Source organism: Dendropsophus ebraccatus, chromosome 14 (genome assembly GCF_027789765.1).
Source record: "Dendropsophus ebraccatus isolate aDenEbr1 chromosome 14, aDenEbr1.pat, whole genome shotgun sequence".
Classification (NCBI taxonomy): domain Eukaryota; kingdom Metazoa; phylum Chordata; class Amphibia; order Anura; family Hylidae; genus Dendropsophus; species Dendropsophus ebraccatus.
In genome coordinates this window covers 71,837,478-71,860,884 of record NC_091467.1, presented here as the reverse complement: position 1 = coordinate 71,860,884, position 23,407 = coordinate 71,837,478, and the positions used below count along the sequence as shown (strand labels likewise).

The 23,407-nt window shown below is 43.8% G+C and overlaps 1 protein-coding gene across 7 annotated transcripts in view; it reads left to right on the top strand.

Moving 5' to 3' along the window:
• SLC39A11 (solute carrier family 39 member 11) overlaps positions 1-23,407 on the top strand; it is a 420,528-nt gene that overhangs the window by 173,948 nt on the left and 223,173 nt on the right. For 2 of the 7 annotated variants that reach the window (XM_069952867.1, XM_069952866.1), the window contains exon 6: positions 19,056-19,172. In XM_069952867.1, coding sequence (XP_069808968.1) covers positions 19,056-19,172 — 117 coding nt within the window. Of the gene's footprint in view, positions 1-3,735; positions 3,900-4,002; positions 4,054-16,779; positions 16,807-19,055; positions 19,173-23,407 lie in introns of those variants that run through there. The other 5 variants (XM_069952868.1, XM_069952872.1, XM_069952869.1 and 2 more) reach the window with 5 other exon arrangements.

The following is a 23,407-nucleotide window of genomic DNA, read 5'->3' as shown; positions in this document are numbered from 1 at the left end:
TCTCCATGGAAGAAGTGCTCCAGATAAGTGAGTGTTGTGGAAACACCGAAGTGTTGTGCCTCACATCCGCTACAGATAATGGCACATCAAACTCCGCACAAGGCCGTAATATCTTTTTAATTGCTATGATAAAGTTGCCGGTTCTTACACCTGCTGACAAGTGACGGATAGCCGTTTGCCTGTGTTGGCCAGGCCTCATACTTCAAAGATGAGCTTCTGGACGCCTGGTTGTGGGGGTAATCGATTTTAGTGCAAGAATCTTATTTTCGGGTGATAGTTTACCATTAAGAGACCATCTTGTAGACAGAACAATTCATCTTCACAATTACAGCCATCAAGCCCAGATGTCTGACGTGCTCTTTTAAAGGGAATCTGTCACGTCAAAAAGCACTCCGATGTGCAGGCCTCCTTATAGAGCAGGAGGAGCTGAGCTGAACGATATATAGTTTTATGGGAATAACTTGTGATTAGTCAGGTAAATCTCTGCTCATTCTAGGCTAAGTAGTCATGTGGGTGGTTCTACTTAGTAATTGACAGCTATCAGTGTGCATATAGAGGGGGGCGTCAAGCACCGAGTAGGACTGCCCATGTGACTACAGAATGAGCATTAGTCAAGTGTTAAGCTCTCTACAGGCACACGTATACACACAGATAAGTGTCAATCACTCAGTAGCTCCACCCACATGACTACTTTGCTTAGAATGAGCGCAGGTTGCATCAATGTATAGAACTTATCCTGGAACTTTACCCATAAAACTATATATCAATCTACTCAGGTCTCCCTGCTCTTTAATATGCTGCCTGTAGTTTAGGCTGCATTTTTAATGTGACCGGTTCCCTTTAAGCTTTTTTGGGTGAGTGTGGACCTCCTGTGCCACCCATCCAGTTTGGCTTTGTGCCACTCCTGGGGATGTTTTTCAAGTGTTTCCTGGTTTTTACTCTTAAAGGAGTTCTCCAGCGCTACAAAAACATTGCCACTTTCTTCCAGGGACAGCACCGCTCTTGTCTCCAGTTTGGGGATAGGTTTTGTAACTTAGTTCCATTGTAGTGAATGGAGCTTAACTGCAAACCACACCTGACCTGGAGACAAGAGTGTTGCTTTCTTTGGAAGAGAGTGGCCATGTTCTTGTAGTGCTGGATAACCCCTTTGGCCCCTTTTACGAGGATCTTGTGTTTGCTGTAGGAGACCACCATTTCCCTATCTGTGTCGTGGTCTCAGTATTGGTGTCAGCTGGCCTTATGGGCTAAGAGAACAATATATTTTCTTCATGTATACTTCTGCTTATTCTGGGCTTAGGAGTCCAGTGGGCAGTCCCATTGAGTGATTGACAACCATCTACCCAGAAATAACTATCAATGACTGATGAGGATCGTGCACGGCTCAAACACATGGCCAGCGTATTGTGTGTGAACATAGCCTAAGTGTGTGTAGTTCAATCCAATACATGTCCATCGGAGTTTACAATACATGTACATGGACATGGAGCAGAAACGGAGTAGCGCAAATGCAATGGTAATAAAATCAGGAACCATGTAACATGGTAAGTATAACAATACAAAAACACACATTTATCAGTACAATAGCGGAAAAGGTTGAGTGGGAAAAAGAGGAAAAAGCACCAGCACAGTCTGTACAGGAGAAAAAAACAAGTTTCAGTGGTGTAAGAGCATCTTTATACTACCTAGGGTAATTGTGTAACACCAGAGCTCTTATATTCATGTGTCCCCAGAAAGGCCACCCAAGGAGACCACATAGTAGCAGCGGGCTTTACTCCATCGTGAAGGTCTGCTACCAGTCTGAAATAGTCTGAAGTTTTTAAAAAACTTTTAAGTACTCTTTAAAGTGTCACTTTTGTTTAAATTAATAGTACAAGCGATTTTAAGAAACTTTGTGAATGAGTTTGTTAGCCGAAAAACGCATTTTTATCATGAAAAAGCAGTTTGAAGCTCTCCCCCTGTCTTCAGGGTTCTCTATGGAGAGGGGAGGGGTGGAGGGAGATGAGGCACCAAAACAGGACATCAAATAGTTAATTTACAGCTACATCACCGGGCTATCTTCTCTGAAGTCAGCACTCACATCTGAACACTGGCTTTCACACAGCTCCCTCTGTGTAATCCTTTGTTCTCTGCTCTCTGTTGGCGACTAATCTCCCTCCTCCCCCCTCCATAGATTAGACAGGGCCGACTTATGTAAAAGAATCGAGATTTCCTGATAATGAACAATGAATGAGAGAGAGGAGGGAGGGGGGGACCTGGGGAAAGTCTTTTTGAATACAGATAATGGCATATTTGCCTAATAAACCCAATTACAAAGTTTTTTTAAAATCGCCTGGACTATTGATTTCTGCTTTCAGTGCTTCAGGCCGGCGCCATGCACGGGAATTGGGCCATGGTTCAAAAAAAGGACTGCTGCCCTGGCATTCCCGCTCCGGCACCGGTCTATTGAATTTTAAAGCCATGTACCTGATGGCACATTCGCTTTACAGGGGTTATCCCCTTTAATAAGCTGACAAGGTGATCAATGGGCATCCGACCTCTGGGACTCCCAACAATTCCAAGAACAACTGGTCCTTGAATGATGTTTGGAAGCCCCCACAGAGAATGAACGGAGGACTGGCTGCACGTACGGAGGATGAATGACCTAGGTTCCTGGGATTGGTGGAGGTCCCGGTGGTTAGACCTATCCCTGGGATAGTAAACCTTTGGCCCTCCAGACATTTGCAAAACTACAATTCCCATCATGCCTGGATAGTCGAAGCTAAAGCTTCAGCTGCTCAGGCATGATGGGAGTTGTAGTTTTGCGACGGCTAGAGGGCTGAAATCCCTGATCTATCTTGTGCTTCTTAGAGTCTTATTACATGGAGCGATTTTTAACAATTAGCGACTTACGATCAACGATCGCAAACGAGATTGTGTACCATTACCTTGAAATCATTCACGATATTACACAGAACGATGGTCGTTACGTTACGTTAGCAAAACAATGGACAATGTGCAATTACACTGAACCATTAGAGAATAAATGCGGAACCTGAGCGAACGAATGTGGAATTACAGCGAACGATTAGCGATAATTTTACGTTCAGATCTAAATCAACGATCAACGACATTTGAACGATTTTTGGATCGTCGCCTGCAATTACACAGAACGATTATCGTTTAAATTGGAACGATTTAACGACTTTTCGCATGATAATCATCCCGTGTAATAGGGCCCTTAGGATAACCCCTTTAATCTACAGGTCAGATGGCCAACAATCACAACGTTGCGCCGCTGAATGAGAGTGATTGGGGTCGTCGTAACCAGTCGTCCAGAATCGGTTTCCAGTTACGACCACTTTCGCTTATCTTTAATCACGTGACCCACGTTGCGGCCAAACGTTCCCGGCGTAAGGGGTTAACAGAGAAGCCACGATTTATGTGTTCCCATTGGCAGCCATTACTGATTGACACCCCCACAGCGCAGCCTTTGTACTAATGTTCTTCCAAGAAAACTTCCTGCAAGAAATGAATCCAATCTAATAAAGCTTTATTAATTTCTGAGAATCCATTAGAAGCCTGTACACTCTTAGCTCTGGTTTACATTGGCGCCCGCCCGCGCACGGTTTCCCCAGCCCGCCGATCCGAGAACCAGAGGATAAACACAAGCAATGATTGACATAAGACCCCTCCAGTCACGTTACCTATAGGGGCGGGGATTGGGAAAAGCTCGCCAATGGTGTCGCTTGTGGGCGGGGCGTCGTGTGTTTCTGAGACACGTGTACAGGGAAACCAGGAAGCGCCGCACTGAGGCTCAGGTTAGACGCTGGACAGGTGCGTGCGGGCTCTGGGCTACGGGGCGGGATAAAGTCCATAATACATTCACCACCACCACGTTTTTGACCGTCGTCTTTTAGCCTGTAAGTGAGGTGTCCCTGGTGACATTTGGGAATGGAAATCTTCATTGTTATGGCTGTATATGGTCATGTTATCCTGTCAGGAGCATCCTGAGCCCGGTTACCTCATAGTTACCTCATAACTTCCTGAGCCAAAGCTCTGTGGCGAGGGGGTGAGGTATTGTCAGCATTGTGCCTCATTTTTACCTCATAAATCATTGCAGGGTCCCTGAGGTCCACCCTTATAGAGGCGACGATAGAAGTGCGCACGTTTGTGGACGTGGCCTGAGGGGTGTACGTCCATTACGCGTCAGGTCGCTGTGGTACTACTAGTGCGTGCAGTTTTATAGCCGTTAGGTCAGTTACTTCAGGTTTCCCAGCTTGCGGCTCTGTAGTCGTTGCAGAACTACAACTCCCAGCATAGTTTTGTCTCAGGTTGGAGAATGTGCGTTTAGTCAGGTCAGGAGTTGTGGCCATAATCGAGATGTGGGAAACAACAAACAAGGCTTTTGATGTGTCAGACATTTTGATCAGTCAGAGTCCGAGTGTTCAGACCCCCAAATATGTCTCTATATAATTGGGAGAAGTGCGCAGCTGAACGCTTCACTCCCCGACTCTGGTTTTCAGGTGCGCTCAGACATAACAGATCCGCAGCTGATTTCTCCCTGCCCTGCCCGACGATTATCGTTCGCATAATCTTAAACGATCCAAACAACCACTGTTGCGCAAGACCTGAAATCGTTCACCGTTTACGGTCGAATTCGAACGATAATCGTACGTGTAAACGCAGCGAACGATCGAACGACGCACGATAAATCGTACATTTTGATCTTTCATCAGGTCATCAAATCGTCGTTCATCGTACGCAAAAAATTCGCAAATCGTTCCGTGTGAACAGTCGTTCGCCGATTTAACCAATGTGTGAGATAGGCTTAAACGATCGCAAAACAATCGCAGTGCGAATATTCGTACGATATATCGTACCATCTAAACGCTTATCGTTATAAAAAAAATATCGTAAATCCGACATCGCTAATCGTACGATCGGGCCAATAATCGTTACGTGTAAACGCAGCATTACGTTGAAAGATAATCGTTACTTATGTTCGTTCTTGCGGTCGTTACTACTGCGAACAACCGAACGTCTTATTCAATGCGAACGATTTGTAAACGAGCAACGATAAAAAATAGGTCCAGGTCTTATTAAACGATTTCTCGTTCGGTTGTTAATCGTTAACTGCTGTTCAAACAAACGATTATTGTTTAGATTCGAACGATTTAACGATGGCGCCCACTGCTCGGGAGGAGCCGTTACCTAGTCATCTGTGCGGTGTCCGAGTCGTGACTCTCTGCTTGTCAGCGCCCTGGGGGGGGGGGGGAGGTGATTGACAGGCAAAGTTCGTTCTCTAGCAAATATTGTAATAGATCTGGCAGTAATCGGGCCATGACCTCCAAGCTCAAACCAATTTTTTTAGATTTGACAGAAAGTGAACTAGCAAAAAGTTTGTGCTAAAAGTTTAGATTTTTCCACACCAACAAGCATTGTGTGTACATAGTCTTATATGGGGAGTAGTTAAAGGGGAAGTCCAGTTATTTAAAAAAAAACAAAAAACTTTGCAGTGGCAGAGGGGACCATGATAACCAAGCAGTACTTATTGTGAAGTGCCGCCTTACTTGTTCTTAGACCCCCACTGGAAGGCATTTCCCACCCCCGAGTTGTGACATGATGGACAGCCTGCTCAGCCAATGAGTGAATGGAGCGGGCTGTCAGTCAGCGGGGTCATGATGTTGGCTGAGAGGAGGATCCCAGAGCTAGGCGTCTGTCTCGGAGCATCGATTCGGCGCTGGACAGGCATGGGGGGAGATGAGTAGTGGTGGTTTTTATGTATCTCCCCCCCCCCCCCACACACACACACCTTTTCAAGAAATAATTGCAGCGCAGGACTTATCCTTTAATTTCATATTTTACAAATTGTTAAAGGATAAGTCCAGTGAAAATTTTTATTAAAGTATTGTATTGCCCCCCAAAAGTTATACAAATCACCAATAATCACTTATTACGGGAAATGCTTATAAAGTGTTTTTTTCCTGCACTTACTGCTGCATTAAGGCTTTACTTCCTGGATAACATGGTGATGCCACTTCCTGGATATAATGGTGATGTCACTTCCTGGATATAATGGTGATGTCACAAACCAAATCCCAGAGCTGTGCGGGCTGTGGCTGCTGGAGAGGATGATGGCAGGGGGACACAGGGCACTGGAGGGACACTGAGCATCTCTCTGCCATCATCCTCTCCAGCAGCCACAGCCCGCACAGCTCTGGGTTTCGGGTCGTGACATCACCAAGTTATCCAGGAAGTGAAGCCTTGATGCAGTAGTAAGTGCAGGGAAAAAAGCACTTTATAAGCATTTCCCGTAATAAGTGTATATTGGTGAGTTGTATCATTTTTGGGGGCCAATACAATAGTTAAATAAAAATTTTCGCTGGACTTCTCCTTTAAATGAACACTGTTGTAAAAAAAAAAAAAAAAAAAAGTTTCAAATGTCCGAGAGACGTGTCAAGTTTTGATCGCTCAGGCCGCTCGGACCAAGGAAAGATCGGGGGACAAGTCAGGAGAAGTCCGTGCAGCATGTTCACCGCCGGCTCTGTGTCATTTTCTGACCTGGTCGGGCCCAGAGGCTTACGTTATGCATCCATCTAGGTCACATAACACAAAGTCCAGAGAAAATGCGCTGCATGCATTTCTACTGGCTCATTCTCCTGATTGGACACAGTCTGAACACTTAAACCCTTACTTATTAAAACTTTTGATGTGTCTTTGATTTTTGAAAAGTTTTTATTCATGCCAGGAACTTTTTATGGGATTTTATCTAGAATTAGAAAAATGTAGCCTCTTTCTTCCAAAAACAGCACCACACCTGTCATTGTTTTTTGTTTGGTATGACAACTCGGCTCCGTTCATTTCAGTGGACAAGGACAAGTGAGTGATACTGTTTCTGGAAGAAAGCTGCCATGTTTTTCTAGTTCTGAACAACCCCTTTAAGGCTGGGTTCACACTACGTATATTTCGGGCAGTATTTGGTCCTCATGTCAGATCCTCATAGCAACCAAAACCAGGAGTGGATTGAAAACACAGAAAGGATCTGTTCACACAATGGTGAAACTGAGTGGATGGCCGCCATATAACCGTAAATAACTGCCATTATTTCAATATAACAGCCGTTGTTCTAAAATAACAGCAAATATTTGCCATTAAATGACGGCCATCCACTTAATTACAACATTATGTGAACAGAGCCTTTCTGTGTTTTAAAATCCACTCCTGGTTTTGGTTGCTATGAGGACCTGACATGAGGACCAAATACTGCCTGAAATATACGTAGTGTGAACATAGCCTAAAGGAGGAATGATAATATAATGCTCAGTCTGGGTGCCGTTAATTTCCAGTAAGTGCCATTCATTTAAGAAAGTGCTCATGTTTGGAGACACCTGTTGTGTTTCTGGCTGAGCCGTGTACCTTATCCTCTATGGGGGAAACAAACATTATTGATCATTGAAAGTAGAGCTGGGCGATATGGCCAAAAAATAAAATCTCGATTTTTTTTTTTTTTATTTTATTTTTTTTTTAAATTTTGGATGATTCTCGATTTAAATCTCGATTTTTTTTTTTTTTTTTTTTTTTTTTTTTTTTTTTTTTTTTTTTTTTTTTTCCTTTTTGCTAAATAAACAGAATAGTTTTGTCCTTGCAGCATCAGATACTATTTTAATGACATTTGAGACAACTGTATTGCTTCTCACTGTAACAGTGCTCCCCTGTAGTAGACAAGCCCCCTGTGTGCCATTCTGGGCCCCCATATAGTATAGGAGATCTTCTTTGTGTGTTTAGTAGTGGAGGTATAGTGGATAAGGGGTGTAGTAGTAGTAGTACAGGTACAGATGAGGGGTGTAGTAGTAGTACAGGTACAGATGAGGGGTGTAGTAGTAGTACAGGTATAGATGAGGGGTGTAGTAGTAGTACAGGTATAGATGAGGGGTGTGGTAGTAGTACAGGTATAGATGAGGGGTGTGGTAGTAGTACAGGTATAGATGAGGGGTGTGGTAGTAGTACAGGTATAGATGAGGGGTGTGGTAGTAGTACAGGTATAGATGAGGGGTGTGGTAGTAGTAGTACAGGTATAGATGAGGGGTGTGGTAGTAGTAGTACAGGTATAGATGAGGGGTGTGGTAGTAGTAGTACAGGTATAGATGAGGGGTGTGGTAGTAGTAGTACAGGTATAGATGAGGGGTGTGGTAGTAGTACAGGTATAGATGAGGGGTGTGGTAGTAGTACAGGTATAGATGAGGGGTGTGGTAGTAGTAGTACAGGTATAGATGAGGGGTGTGGTAGTAGTAGTACAGGTATAGATGAGGGGTGTGGTAGTAGTAGTACAGGTATAGATGAGGGGTGTGGTAGTAGTAGTACAGGTATAGATGAGGGGTGTGGTAGTAGTAGTACAGGTATAGATGAGGGGTGTGGTAGTAGTAGTACAGGTATAGATGAGGGGTGTGGTAGTAGTAGTACAGGTATAGATGAGGGGTGTGGTAGTAGTAGTACAGGTATAGATGAGGGGTGTGGTAGTAGTAGTACAGGTATAGATGAGGGGTGTGGTAGTAGTAGTACAGGTATAGATGAGGGGTGTGGTAGTAGTAGTACAGGTATAGATGAGGGGTGTGGTAGTAGTAGTACAGGTATAGATGAGGGGTGTGGTAGTAGTAGTACAGGTATAGATGAGGGGTGTGGTAGTAGTAGTACAGGTATAGATGAGGGGTGTGGTAGTAGTAGTACAGGTATAGATGAGGGGTGTGGTAGTAGTAGTACAGGTATAGATGAGGGGTGTGGTAGTAGTAGTACAGGTATAGATGAGGGGTGTGGTAGTAGTAGTACAGGTATAGATGAGGGGTGTGGTAGTAGTAGTACAGGTATAGATGAGGGGTGTGGTAGTAGTAGTACAGGTATAGATGAGGGGTGTGGTAGTAGTAGTAGTACAGGTATAGATGAGGGGTGTGGTAGTAGTAGTAGTACAGGTATAGATGAGGGGTGTGGTAGTAGTAGTAGTACAGGTATAGATGAGGGGTGTGGTAGTAGTAGTAGTACAGGTATAGATGAGGGGTGTGGTAGTAGTAGTAGTACAGGTATAGATGAGGGGTGTGGTGGTAGTAGTAGTAGTACAGGTATAGATGAGGGGTGTGGTAGTAGTAGTAGTACAGGTATAGATGAGGGGTGTGGTAGTAGTAGTAGTACAGGTATAGATGAGGGGTGTGGTAGTAGTAGTAGTACAGGTATAGATGAGGGGTGTGGTAGTAGTAGTAGTACAGGTATAGATGAGGGGTGTGGTAGTAGTAGTAGTACAGGTATAGATGAGGGGTGTGGTAGTAGTAGTAGTACAGGTATAGATGAGGGGTGTGGTAGTAGTAGTAGTACAGGTATAGATGAGGGGTGTGGTAGTAGTAGTAGTACAGGTATAGATGAGGGGTGTGGTAGTAGTAGTAGTACAGGTATAGATGAGGGGTGTGGTAGTAGTAGTAGTACAGGTATAGATGAGGGGTGTGGTAGTAGTAGTAGTACAGGTATAGATGAGGGGTGTGGTAGTAGTAGTAGTACAGGTATAGATGAGGGGTGTGGTAGTAGTAGTAGTACAGGTATAGATGAGGGGTGTGGTAGTAGTAGTAGTACAGGTATAGATGAGGGGTGTGGTAGTAGTAGTAGTACAGGTATAGATGAGGGGTGTGGTTGTAGTAGTAGTACAGGTATAGATGAGGGGTGTGGTAGTAGTAGTAGTACAGGTATAGATGAGGGGTGTGGTAGTAGTAGTAGTACAGGTATAGATGAGGGGTGTGGTAGTAGTAGTAGTACAGGTATAGATGAGGGGTGTGGTAGTAGTAGTAGTACAGGTATAGATGAGGGGTGTGGTAGTAGTAGTAGTACAGGTATAGATGAGGGGTGTGGTAGTAGTAGTAGTACAGGTATAGATGAGGGGTGTGGTAGTAGTAGTAGTACAGGTATAGATGAGGGGTGTGGTAGTAGTAGTAGTACAGGTATAGATGAGGGGTGTGGTAGTAGTAGTAGTACAGGTATAGATGAGGGGTGTGGTAGTAGTAGTAGTAGTACAGGTATAGATGAGGGGTGTGGTAGTAGTAGTAGTAGTACAGGTATAGATGAGGGGTGTGGTAGTAGTAGTAGTAGTACAGGTATAGATGAGGGGTGTGGTAGTAGTAGTAGTAGTACAGGTATAGATGAGGGGTGTGGTAGTAGTAGTAGTAGTACAGGTATAGATGAGGGGTGTGGTAGTAGTAGTAGTAGTACAGGTATAGATGGGTGACTGGGGGTGATGGAGGGCGACTGGGGGTGACTGGAGGGGGACTGGGGGTGATGGAGGGGGACTGGGGGTGACTGAAGGGGGACTGGGGGTGATGGAGGGCAACTGGGGGTGACTGAAGGGGGACTGGGGGAGATGGAGGGGGACTGGGGGAGATGGAGGGGGGCTGGGGCAGCTGGGAATGATTGGGAAAGGAGTACACATAGCCCTCCTCCCCTCACCCCGGCCACACATGCAGGTCCCGGTCTCTGCAGGAGGCTGCAGGGACTGTAGTGGTGATAGCGTCGCTGCCATTACTGGAGCTGTACAGCGGGATCAGGGGTGAAGATCCTGCTGTACAGCTCCAGTAATGGCAGCGACGCTATCACCACTACAGTCCCTGCAGCCTCCTGCAGAGACCGGGACCTGCATGTGTGGCCGGTAGGGGAACGGAACGCTATGTGTACAGCTGGCGATTCTAACCTTCTGGGCGAATTAATCGAATTAATTCGATTAATCGCCCAGCCCTAATTGAAAGGTTTAATGTGTTACTGAAGGACCATAAACATTATGATCGCCGGCTCTGGCATTACCTATACCTTGTACTTTGGACTGTTTGTAAGTTCAGGATGCAGATTGTAATATTGCTGCCATGTTTAGATAGATATAAGGTGAGGCTCCCATCTCTATCTTTTTGGTTTAGCGGTAAATGGAGCTGGACGGTCCACTCCAAGTGGACACCAAAAGAGTTACACACAACTCCGGACTGTGGGGATTTTTGGAACAGTGCTGGGAGCTGGTGCCGGTATCCCACAGCTTTGGTACCCTGTTCCTGGCTGCACCTGCTTCTCGCTCAGCCAGTCAACTGAGCAGCCCTAACACTACACGTCCCAGGTCCCCACTCAGACCAAGAAGTGGCTGGGATCAGGGGACTGAAGCGGTGGGATACCCACACCAGTGCTGGCATCTTCTTCTTTCATCCTCCTTAGCCCTCTTCCAAAAATCACCCCAGCCCCGAGTTCTCCTTTAACATTGGCACATAATGCCAAAATCGAGAGTGCCTTGTACTAAAAGGTTTGCAATTTGCTCATGTATCGACGACTACAGTTTTATTCGGAACGTCTTAGGAACAGCAGAGTAGCTGTAATAGTATCCGGCGGTATTGTTCCCATAAACTCATTCTGCGTGTGAGGTGTGCGGCAATGCAATGAGTGCCGCGGGTGGCCTGAGCACTTATAATCTACAAGCAGCACCCCTATTATTAAGGCTCTTCTGAGCTTTCATAGCCGGTGCCTGCCTGGAGTGCAGAGCCATTGTGATTTCTGCTGATGGATTTATCATCGGCTTCTTAATTATCGCTCTTCTGCAATGAGGAATGATCCACTTCACAGTCATGTCACTTTTTATTTTATTTTTTTACATTTTAATTTTTCACATTAAGTTTCAGGGCTTTGAATGGTAAAACAAAGTCTTCCTGAAACTTTTTTTCCTATTAAAGTCAGTGGGATGAGAACACGGAATAAATACGTTGGGCGCGATGTCACAGCAGTCTGGTCTGAAAGAGAGAATAGAAAGAAAAAGGCTGCCCATACTCTTTCAATAGCTAAACCTTAATTCGACAGCTGCCTCTCCTGTTCCCTGCATACACATGGATGTTCTGAAGGATAATTTGCTGCTAGACAGCTCTGGTTCACTGACAGTCACAGGTTTGACCCTACCTTTTAGGTCTCTTGCACATAAATGGGCACTCACTATAAAAAGTTGAGGTCTTGGTGCTAGGGTAGTAATACACGAGCCAATGAAAGCTCGATAATAAATGTAAACAAGTGCAGATCTGCTAGATCGGTGCTCGTTTACTGGGCCAGTTACACGGTCCGATAATCGTTTGACAAGGGCTGCAGGGACATTGTTACCGATGTCCTTGCAGCCCTAGATTAAACTTTATATATTACCTGTCCAGGTTGCAGGGCTCCTCTTTTTCTGTGCTTCTCCCCGGGTCCGTGCACTCCAGCTCCAGAGCGGCCTGTCTCAGCTGACAGACTGCTCAGCCAATCAATGGCCGCGGCGGTCCCGGGGACAAGCACAGAGCAAGAGGAGCCCTGCAGCCTGGATAGGTAATGTATTGTTCTTTGCATATCGTCAGCATCGGCCGCGCACCATTATTACACGTAGCGATGCGCGGTCTGTGCCCAACAATTCTAAATCAGAACCTATATCAACGATCAGCCGATGACAACGATCATCGGCTGATCATTGTCTTTATTACACAGAACCATAATTGGCTGGATAGGGCCGATTCGGCCCATTATCGTTCCGTGTTATAGTACCCTTAGTCTATGGCCAGATTCACCCATCCCTGATATTGGGTCTGACTGTATATCATGGACTGAACCCTTCACTTCTAAAGGGACTCCTGCATCATAATGTTATAACAGGTAAACAGTACGCTATTGATGTGGCACAGCCGTGTGAGTTTAGCAGCGTACTGCTCTAGCTATTCAGGAGCTTACTGCATTATAGTGAATTATGATGCAGGGAGTCCCGTTAGGGGTGAAGGGTTCCGTCTGTGATCAGTCAGCTCAAAGATCGTATATCATGGCCATGTGAAACTGGCCTAAGGGCCCTATTCCATGGGACGATTATCCTTCGTATAATCGTTAACGATAAGCGATCTCAAACAACTGCTTTAGCAAGCTTCTTGAGATTGTTCACACAATTCAACGGAACGATGGTCTTTAATTCTAGTCATTCTTGCGGTCGTCCTGACCTCGTTGATTGTTCGCTTCAGAGTGTTTCCACGGAACGATGAACAACAGATTATCATTCAAGTAGGTGGGGCGAGTTATATTTTTTTTCTCATTCTCTCCAGTTAGCGTATTTTTCCTTTTATATTTTTATACAATCTATGAATATTATAAATGTTCACACTCATTTAGTGGTGTCAGTCAATCCACAACTACCTTATTAAATGCAAGTATGGTCCCTGTCAATCCATGTGTTTAGCCAATCGGATTTGCACTATTTAGCTGTTGTACCCACCCGCTAACAACCAAGGAACGACCGAACGATGGTTTATTACACCGAACGACTTGCAAACGATGTATGAACGAGCAAGACAAAAATAGTTTCAGGTCTCATTAAGCAATCAACGATTTCTCGGTCATCGTTTAATTGTTAACTGCTATTCAACCGACCGATTATCACTTTGAACGATTTAACGATTATCCAAACGATAATGGTCTAGTGGAATAGGACCCTAAGTGTATGGGACTGTTTCTCATGTCACGCAAAGAGATTACCCCCACTCATTCTAGTGATCGGTGGGGTCCTAAAGCTGTCCATACACCTTCAGTAACTGACAGCCGAATGCTTATCTCTCCCGAGTGGCACAGCTGAGTGTTCCTGTGTTCTCTATGGGAAGGGGAGGGGTGTCTGTGGTTATCTGTTCAAAAACAAAGGGGTCAGGTGATGATTTACCATCACGCCTGACCCCTGTCTCTACTGACTTCATCTGTCGGTGGGCATCCAGGAGAGCCCTATACGGGGTATGTGGACAGCTGACGAGAAGGGCCTAGCCATCAGAGGTTACAAGTGTATTGTGACTGAATTGTTACCGAATTGTTCAACCATCAGTTATTGATGGTTTATTGCCACTTTACCTGTCATGTTTCTAACTTGTGACATCTCCTTAAACATAGCAAAAGTTACTAATAAAACTGGGTCTCGCTCATGAGACCTGCTGCAATCCAGAGATGTCCTATTTTTTCTGAAATGAAAACTGAAGGCTGTCCAAAAATGCTGGGGCTTCAAGTTTTCAATAGCTGGAGAGCCATAGGTTGAGGAGCGCTGATATACGTCATGCTTTGCCCCCTGCCTTCTAGTAACGTGCTTCACTTTGCAACCTGCAGCGTGTCCTGTCTCTTCTAATCTGTTAGCTTTAGTTTTCTTTATGCTTACAACTTTTTTTTTTTTTTTTTCTTTTAATATTTCATCCTTTTTTTTGTGCAAAATGCAATGAAGAGAGCTGTAGCCGAAGGGGATTTCAGTAGCATCTGTTCTACTTGCTAAATCATGAGGCTTTTTCACTGGTTTGCAGATTAAAACATCTTTGCTTTTCAGTATTTACGTATAAAGCCACGATAAAGCGAACAATTTCCTCTCCTCTGTCTAGGCTTTGCCCTGTGCAGACAATGACAGTTCCTTCATAGGCTCGGCTCTACCTTTTCATGCTCATCGAGGCTTTGCTCTTGTCTTTTTGATGGTGATGTCGTCGTTTAGATTGGATGTAACCCATTACGTGGAGTGTTCTCTTATATAAGGCAATAATTTACAGAAATACGAAAGGGAAAATAACATCGTCTCAGAATTGCTCAGCCATCTACGTCTCCTACCAGTTTTTCACTTTTGACAGAGAAATTAACTCCATTGAGGTTTGGTGCCGTCCGGCATATGGCCATGAATATGGTTATTACGTGGTTCTAAAGCCAGGGTCTCTGCTCATCTGTATCGATGATGTCAGACTCCTGTGTTGCGGATTCTGTTGCTGCATGCAGCCTTAAATTGCCCCATCATTAAAAAAAAAATAAAGTTTTAATGGGTTAGGGTCTCTGTGATCAGACCCCCACAAATTGTTTGATAGATGAGTTGAGCACTTCTCATGGCCCCCTGTCCTTGACATCTTACTGCAGAGAGATGGGCACATCAACAAGGCGGGAATGAAGTGATTGTCTACTGATTGACCGTGGGTATGGTGACGAAAGTACACTATCCAACACGGGTGATAAATTTCTTATTGCTGAGACTCCTACTGAGCATGAAAACAAATAAATCCAAATCCCCCTTGGATACCTGGCTGGCTACTGGGCATACTACCGACTGTGGGGGACCTGGCTACTGAGGAGAAGGGGGGGGGGGGCGCGGCTTGGTAGATCAAGCTACTGAAGATACTACCAATGGGGGTGGGGGTTGGTGGTATTGGACTACTGGTGATTCTAGGTGCAGGGAGAAACCTTATCATTTGGGAGGCTACCTGTAGAGGGGACCTGGCTAGTAGAGGAAATTACCTACAGGTAGACCTGGTTGGTGGAGGAAATAACATATAGGGGACCTTCTGATTAGGGAATGAGGGTGAGGTTGAGGGGCTTGTGTGTAACAGTCGGCATTCATGTGCTGTATGTCAGTGGTCCTTAGCATGTTTGTATAGGCAATGTAGCCTTGATTGGCAATTCAGGATGTAATGTGCATAGATTCTTCTATGTATTTATTATTCTATATGCGCTTGCACTTTAAATAGGTTTTGTACATACAGCATTCTGAGTATAACCTTGTCCTGTACATGCAGTGATATTTATGAAATCTTGATGTTATGATGCCCCTCCACCTTGTTTTTAAATGTCTATTGTGTATGTGTTGATTATATGGGATACTTTGGGAAAACCTACTTTGGGCACCCGTCTTCTGGAGTAAACTACCTACCTAATAAAGTGACCTACCCTTCCCCACAGACCTCTTACTTTCCTACTCAACTATGTTGGAAAAGTAACGTGCTGAGGAGCCCAAGATGTTTGACTGACTGGTTATAGTGAGAGGAGTGATAAAATTCATGGGAGGCAAATAGAGGACAGGGAAAGTGATGGACTGGAGAAGACTCCCCTGTAGTCACTGGATGTAGCTGCACTGTAATCTCTTATTGCGTTTGTGGTGGTAATGATAGTGGTATTATTTAGGCATTATGTAGCGGTATCACTAATATTCTATGTATAGGGGTTTTTCTTTAGTAGCAGATAAATTTAGATACATGTAAATAATACATATAAATTTTTCTATTAGCGCTTGGAAGACTGTTATCATAATGGTTTCCCTGTATACATAGCCACCTCCTTACACTATCTATCCCCATGCATTGTTTATTTGCATTAGTGCAGATTTCTTACTCCTCCTCGGCTAAAAGAGTATTTTTACTCTTCCGGGGAAAAAAATGTGCGACCTCTGGTCCTTAGCAACGTCGTATCTCGCCAAATAAGACTGGGAGACTGATGGGATTCTCATTGTGTGGTCAGGTGAAGCTTATTCCTACATTGCACTAGAAAAATAAACATGTCAGTAGATGTGTGATAGCGAATGTTCAGGGGACGGGTCTTAATCTTCATGATCTGGTCACACATCTATATCATATTCCTCTCCTCTCTCCCCCCCCATTGTTTGCAGGGTTGCACCTGCGTTGCGCTCAATCATAACTCTTCATCCAGAGACGATTTATAGTCACCAGCCTTATTCTCTGCACAGAACAATCTCTCCGTAGTGCTGTAACACGCTGATGAATAGTTGGATTAAGTTGTTGTTCTATCGCTGTTGAGGTCGACGTTCCAGCTCTGGTGTCAGTAGATCAGGATTTGTGTCTTGGCAACAGGTCTAATTGTACCAAAACCTCCTCATCCGCGTACTCGTGTCGAGATCCTGCTCCGCCCAGCGTGCCGGTGTTTACATTTATGGGCTGCAGATAGGAGATGTAGGTGGAAAATCCTGTCGGATAAGCTTTCTTCTCAGTTAAATCTTATTAGGAAGACATTTAGCAAAGGCTGCGTGCTGTGTAGGTAATAATACACCTAAAAAGGGTTCTGGGAGGTAAACTGTATGCAATGTGTGGTTGTCTACTTGTGGTGATACTACTACTCAAGAGACCTAGGAAAAGGGAAACTGTGTGGAGCAGGGCATGATGGGAGTTGTAGTTTTATAGTTGTTTTGAAGGGTTTATGGATGACTGATATAAACAATACGTAAAGATCCTTTATGGTTCGTAAATAGAGACTCGTTTGAATACCGGTGACTAAAGAAGTTGGATGCAGCCCTATGGAGTCCAAAAATCACGGATAGAACCATAGGTCGTGGACTCCTCTACATCTAACTTTTTCAGCCACCGATGTTTAAAGGTGTGCAGTCAGAGTTGAGCATGCTCCGGTTGCGCTCATCTCTGTTTGTAAAATATCGTAAGTAATCGGGGGGTGAAAACTTAACCACAGATTTGATCAGATGCAACAATAAGTCATAGATTTTCCAGTATTCATAGGTTTAAATGTGGCCTACAGTGCAGATTCTGAATAGAATAGGGGCGGGTTCGGCCCAGGTATCTGTACAGAATTCCACTGTGTGAATGGAGTCTAAGGGTTTATTCCCTCGTTCTGTGAAACACGGACCACGAACATGTCAATCACTCTGAATGGGCAGACAGCAAAGTTCAGAATCAGCACATGCCGCTACTTTCTTTGTTACTTTGCACATACCAGACCACCCAAATACTGAGTGTATTTTATTTTATCATTTAACTGGCTATTTGGAGTAAGATGTGTCCACTTTAAAGGGGTTCTCCGGCAAAAGTTTTTTTTTCTTTCAAATAAGCTGGTGTCACAAAATCATACAGATTTGTAACTTCTTTTTAAAAATCAGCTGCTGTATGTCCTGCAGGAAGTGGTGTATTCTCTCCAGTCTGACACAGTGCTCTCTGCTGCCACCTCTGTCCATGTCAGGAACTGTCCAGAGCAGCAGCAAATTCCCATAGAAAACCTCTCCTGCTCTGGACAGTTCCTGACATGGACAGAGGTGGCAGCAGAGAGCACTTTGTCAGACTGGAGAGAATACTCCACTTCCAGCAGGACATACAGCGGATGATAAGTACTGGAAGTAAGTAAGTAAGTAAGTAAGTTGAAATTTCCAGAGAAATGGGGTTATCCAGAATGGGGAAAAAAAAAGGCTTTTTAATTCAATAAACAGTGCCACCCATCCTCAATTTTTGTCTGGTAAAGCAGCTCTGTTTCATTGAAATAAATAGAGGCAATCTGTATTACCCCACACGACCTGAGCATTTGTTTATTTATTTGTGTGTGTGTGTATGTTAAAAAAAAAAGTGTGTGTGTGTGTATATATAATATATAATTTTTATTTTTTTTTCGTTTATTTTTAGTTTTTTAACTTTATTTATTTTAATGTGAGATGTAAGTCGGGAGGGCCACAGGTCCTCCTTTAGGTGTAACGGTGCTTAGTAGGACCTCAATAATAGAGACAAGCCTAATGTGAGCAGGTTCATAAAAGGTAAATGTGTAACATTATGCAGTCAGAGAACTCCTACAGCTTTTTCTTCAACGCTTTAATGTTTTGTTTGTGCTTTTTTGACAATGTTACAGATGGGAAATACTTGGTATAATGTTCCTTCAGCGTCGGCTCTCCCACTATCTCTTATTAATCTGGCTCCATTCATCTCTTGTGTTTAGAAATAAGTAAAAGGTTTGTGTACGGCGTCAGGAAAATGTCTGAAATTTCTTCCGAATGTCACGGAAATTCCATTTCTCCTTATGCCGTGCAGACTCCAGCGGAGACTTAGTAATAAATAAGCAGGGGATTATGTGAAGTGGTCTGGGATCCTCCTTACAGGACACCTCAGCTGGAGCTTTGTCATCCAGAGACAATGATCTGGGCTATGGGGAGGTGTCCTTCTGGATGGTGGTGACACCATGACACAGTCTAGACACTGTTCTTGGCTTTTTTGGCCTTTAGAGACGTTTTTCCCAATTCTCATGGGATCTTCAGCTTGTTTGATCTACAGTAAAGGTTTCACCTAATATCAGTGCGTGCGTTCTGTAGTAATGTTATTCTTCATAGCTCGTATCACCGTACATGTACCAGCCTCTATATACAGTATATAAATGCACTTTATATGACAACCAATATGGCTGACATTACTGCTCTCCAAGGGGTTGTCATTCCTTTTCCTGAACACGTCTCCTTATATCTGCTTAAGAAGATTGGGGTTATTGAATATATATTAATTATTATATATATTTTTTTTAAGGGCCTGAAAATGATTGAAGGATACAGTCCGGTAACACAGTCCCTTTTAGGGACGTTATTCACGTGGGGCCTGACGGCAGCTGGATCTGCCCTGGTTTTTGTCTTTTCCACTGGAGAGGTGAGTGATGGGAAGTGGTTTTAATATAATTGTATGTCTTCTGTTAGTTACACTCTACTTTTAGGGTATTTTCACACATAGTATTTCCGTCAGGCTTTTGGTCAGTATTTTTGCAGCCAAAACCAGGAGCAGTTTGAAAACACAGAAGCAGTGCAAATCTTTCTATTATAATTTTGACCTGTTAGTTCCACTCCTGGTTTTGGTTAAAAAAAATACTGAGCAAAATGCTGAGTAAAATACCATGTGTGAACATAGCTTTATGGTGTGTTCACATGTTCAGGTTTTTCATTATGGAATATGAAGCGAGCAATTTGTTTAAGAGAAACCTTAAAGGGAAACTAACCTTTTGATAAGTTTCCCATAGGGCCTGGGATGGTGAGAATGAATTCCTCGCTGCCAGTTTAATGAATATGTAAATTAGGCTGCCCCATCATAAACGAGGAGGTATTGCTCTGCAGCACCATCACTTTGGCGCCTGATAAATATTTATGAGAAGGGGTGGACCGATCAGGTATATCGATGCACTGAGGTTAGAAGTCCCGTTCCCGGTGCACCAAACCACCTTATTTACCTGTTACTACAACAGACCATTTAAAGGGCTAATCTGGCGAAATTCTTTTTCTTTCCATTCAACTGGTATCCGAAAGTTACATTGATTTTGTAATTTACTTCTATTTAAAGATCTCAAGTATTCCCATATTTATCAGCTGCTGTATGTCCTGCAGAAAGTGGTGTATTCTTTCCAGTCTAACACCATGTTGTCTACTGCCACCAGAGCAGGAGAGGTTTTCTATGTGTGACATGGACAGAGGTGGCAGCAGAGAGCACTGTATCAGACTGGAGAGAATACACCACTTCCTGCAGGACATACAGCAGCTGATAAGTACTTGAAGAATGGATATTTAAAAAATAGAAGTAAATTACAGATCTCTGTAACTATCTGAAAGGAAAAGATTTTCGGAAAATGGGGCTGAGAATGCAAATCACCTTTATCACCTCTGCATCCCCGACACTATGGGAACATGACAGCGGGTTAGTCTTCTATCTTACGGTTAGTTTCCCTAATCTTTTTTTGTCATTGTCCTCTAATCTGTTTCAGGCTTTTTATCCAGTAATCTCAATTAAAAACCTGAACAAACCTTTAAAGGGAAACTAAGGTTGTAATGCTCCTACAGGGACCCTGACTGCCAATGCTCCGTTTATTATGCTCATCTGTTAGGTCATTATTTTGTAATATTACTTATGCTAATGAAGGCATTTGGTGTGCTGGGGGTTACTTTACTTCATGATACATTTGTCTGCTTGCCCACTGCCACCTCATGACTATTTAACTGGCACTCTGCAGTAGTAAGAGGCCTTCAGAGCGGGTGGATCGGTGTGCAGATGGGTCAAGTACTGCCCCAAGTGCCTCAAACCCCCTCATTAGCATATTAATAAGAAGTAATATTACAGAATAATGGCTCCACAGATGAGCCTAATAAAGACACATTTGTTGTCGATGTCCCTCCCCTGTAAGACCACGACAGCAGATTAATTTCTTCTATCCTGCTGTTAGTATCCCTTTAAGGGTTGCCTCAATAAGTGCCGACAACCTCAGTGTGTTGACAGTGTCTATTTTCGAGGAGAATGGTAATGCCCAATTGACAATTAATACTTCAAAACACAATGCAAGGAAAGCTGCTCCATCATTTTTACCTAAGTTTGCGAGCATCGACTAAACAGACCTGTCAGGAGATCTGACAACTCCTTTTAAAAGGAGATTATTATGCTTATTATGGATAGAAGGGAAACTGACAGCGCAGATATACCTGTGTCCATGCTGCCAGTTTACCCTTGCCAATCACATGAGCAGCGCATACATACTTTCACCGCTGCTGTGTGATCCGGCCTGTTGCTAAAAAGAAAATCTGTTCTTATTCCGGGCTGATAGTGTCACAACGGCAGGTCTGTCCGGCTGGAAATCCTTCTGGGGGAGGTGGGTAACAGCCTGGAGATACAGCGGCGACCAGAAAGCCGGGTGGGAGTACACAGTGTCACAGACCCGCCTCTGTGACACTGTCATGGTGCGTTTATCTGACAGATCTTTTAAGCCAAACCCAGGAACAGACTATAAACAGGGTGCATGTCATAAAGGAAAGACTGAGATTTCTCCCCTTTTCAAAATCCATTCCTGGCTTTGGTTTAAAAAAATCTGTCAGACACGTTGGATCACACAGCAATGGTTAAGGTATGTGTACATGGCTCATGTGATATATGCAAATCCTTGTTGTCAGTTTCCTATTAATAATAATATTTTATAATTAAGGGGTGACTGCTGTACACAATTTGTATAACTCCCATTGGCTTTGATGGGATTTACATAAACAGCATCTATCACTTCAAGCAACTATGTTTCAGTAGCTTCCAAAGTTACTTAAAAAGGATAACTGGTGATGTTCGCCTATTTGCATGGCTCCCTTTTAAAGTCAATGGTGGTTATGCAAATTATGTAAAACAGGCATTATTAGCGATGTCCGTGCAGCACTTGCTTTGGTGTAAAATAATAAAGATCTATTTACCTGCCCACGTTTTCCCGGTGTCCCGTAGCACTGTGTATGGTGGTCACCGAAGCTGCAGCACACCTCTGGTCTGGTCTCTAGTGACAGGCTGCTGATTGGCTGGTCGGCCTGTCACTACAGAGACAGGTTTGGAAGTGACTGTAGAGAGTCACAGTAACCAGGCAAGACATTGGTGGAGCCTGGACACGTAAGTAATAACCTTAAAGGGGTTATATACGCAAGAAATACACCATGCTTTACCTCTGACTTACTGATAGTGAATGTTTATTGTTATTGTGACATAATTATTTGTTTAAGTATAACAGTCGCTGTATACTTATGGTTGTACTATTGTCTATGTATGATCTATGTTCTCGTTTTGTTTATTGTATTTCCTTTATTTCTCTTATTGAAAAACATAATAAAGATTGATTACATATAACCTTAACCTCTTAAGGACATATGACGTACCCCTACGTCATATGTCCTCACTTGCACTTCAAAGCGGGGCCGCGCGGCGGCCCCGCTTTGAAGTGCCGCGATCCCGGGTGCCGCGAGTAGCCCGGGACCGCTGCTATTAGCGGGCACGGTCTGATCGCCGTGCCCGCTAATTAGCTAATCGGAGGCAGCTGTCAAAGTTGACAGCTGCCTCCGATTACCGGAGGCAACGTTTCCCTGGGGTCTAGTGGGGGAGATCGCTCCTCCGGGACCTTGTCCCGGAGGAGCGATGTCCGTTACTGATGCCGGCCGGGGACGCGTCCAAGATGGCGCCGTCCTCGGCTCGGCACTCGTTCGTTTTCGGCTGCAGCAGCCGAAAGCAAACGAGTGCCGATCTCATGGATCTCTGCAGCATATCTATGCTGCAGAGATCTCAATGAGAGATCCAAGTGTATATACTAGAAGTCCCCCAGGGGGGCTTCTAGTATATGTGTAAAAAAAAAAAAAAAAAAAGTGTTGTTTATAGTAAAAAGCCCCCTCCCCTAATAAAAGTCTGAATCACCCCCCTTTTCCCAGGTTTTAAATAAAAGTAAACAAATAAATAAATAAATAAACATGTTTGCTATCGCCGCGTGCGTAATCGCCCAAACTATTAATTAATCACATTCCTGATCTCGTACGGTAAACGGTGTCAGCGCAAAAAAATCCCAAAGTGCAAAATTGCGCATTTTTGGTCGCATCAAATCCAGAAAAAATTTAATAAAAAGCGATCAAAGCGATCAAAAAGACGTATATGGGCAATCAAGGTACCGATAGAAAGATCACATCATGGCGCAAAAAATTACACCTCGCACAGCCCCATAGACCAAAGGATAAAAGCGCTATAAGCCTGGGAATGGAGCGATTTTAAGGAACGTATATTGGTTAACAACGGTTTGAATTTTTTACAGGCCATCAGATACAATATAAGTTATACATGTTATATATCGTTTTAATCTTAACAACTTGAGGAACATGCATAACAAGTCAGTTTTACCCCAGGGCGAATGGCGTAAAAACACATTTCCCCCAAATAAAAGAAATCCTTTTTTTTTTTCAATTTCACCACACTTTGAATTTTTTTCTGGTTTCGCAGTGTACTTTATGCAAAAATTCAGCCTGTAATTGCAAAGTACAATTAGTCACGCAAAAAATAAGGGGTCATGTGGGTTTCTAGGTGGAAAAATGCAAGTGCTATGACCTTTTAAACACAAGGAGGAA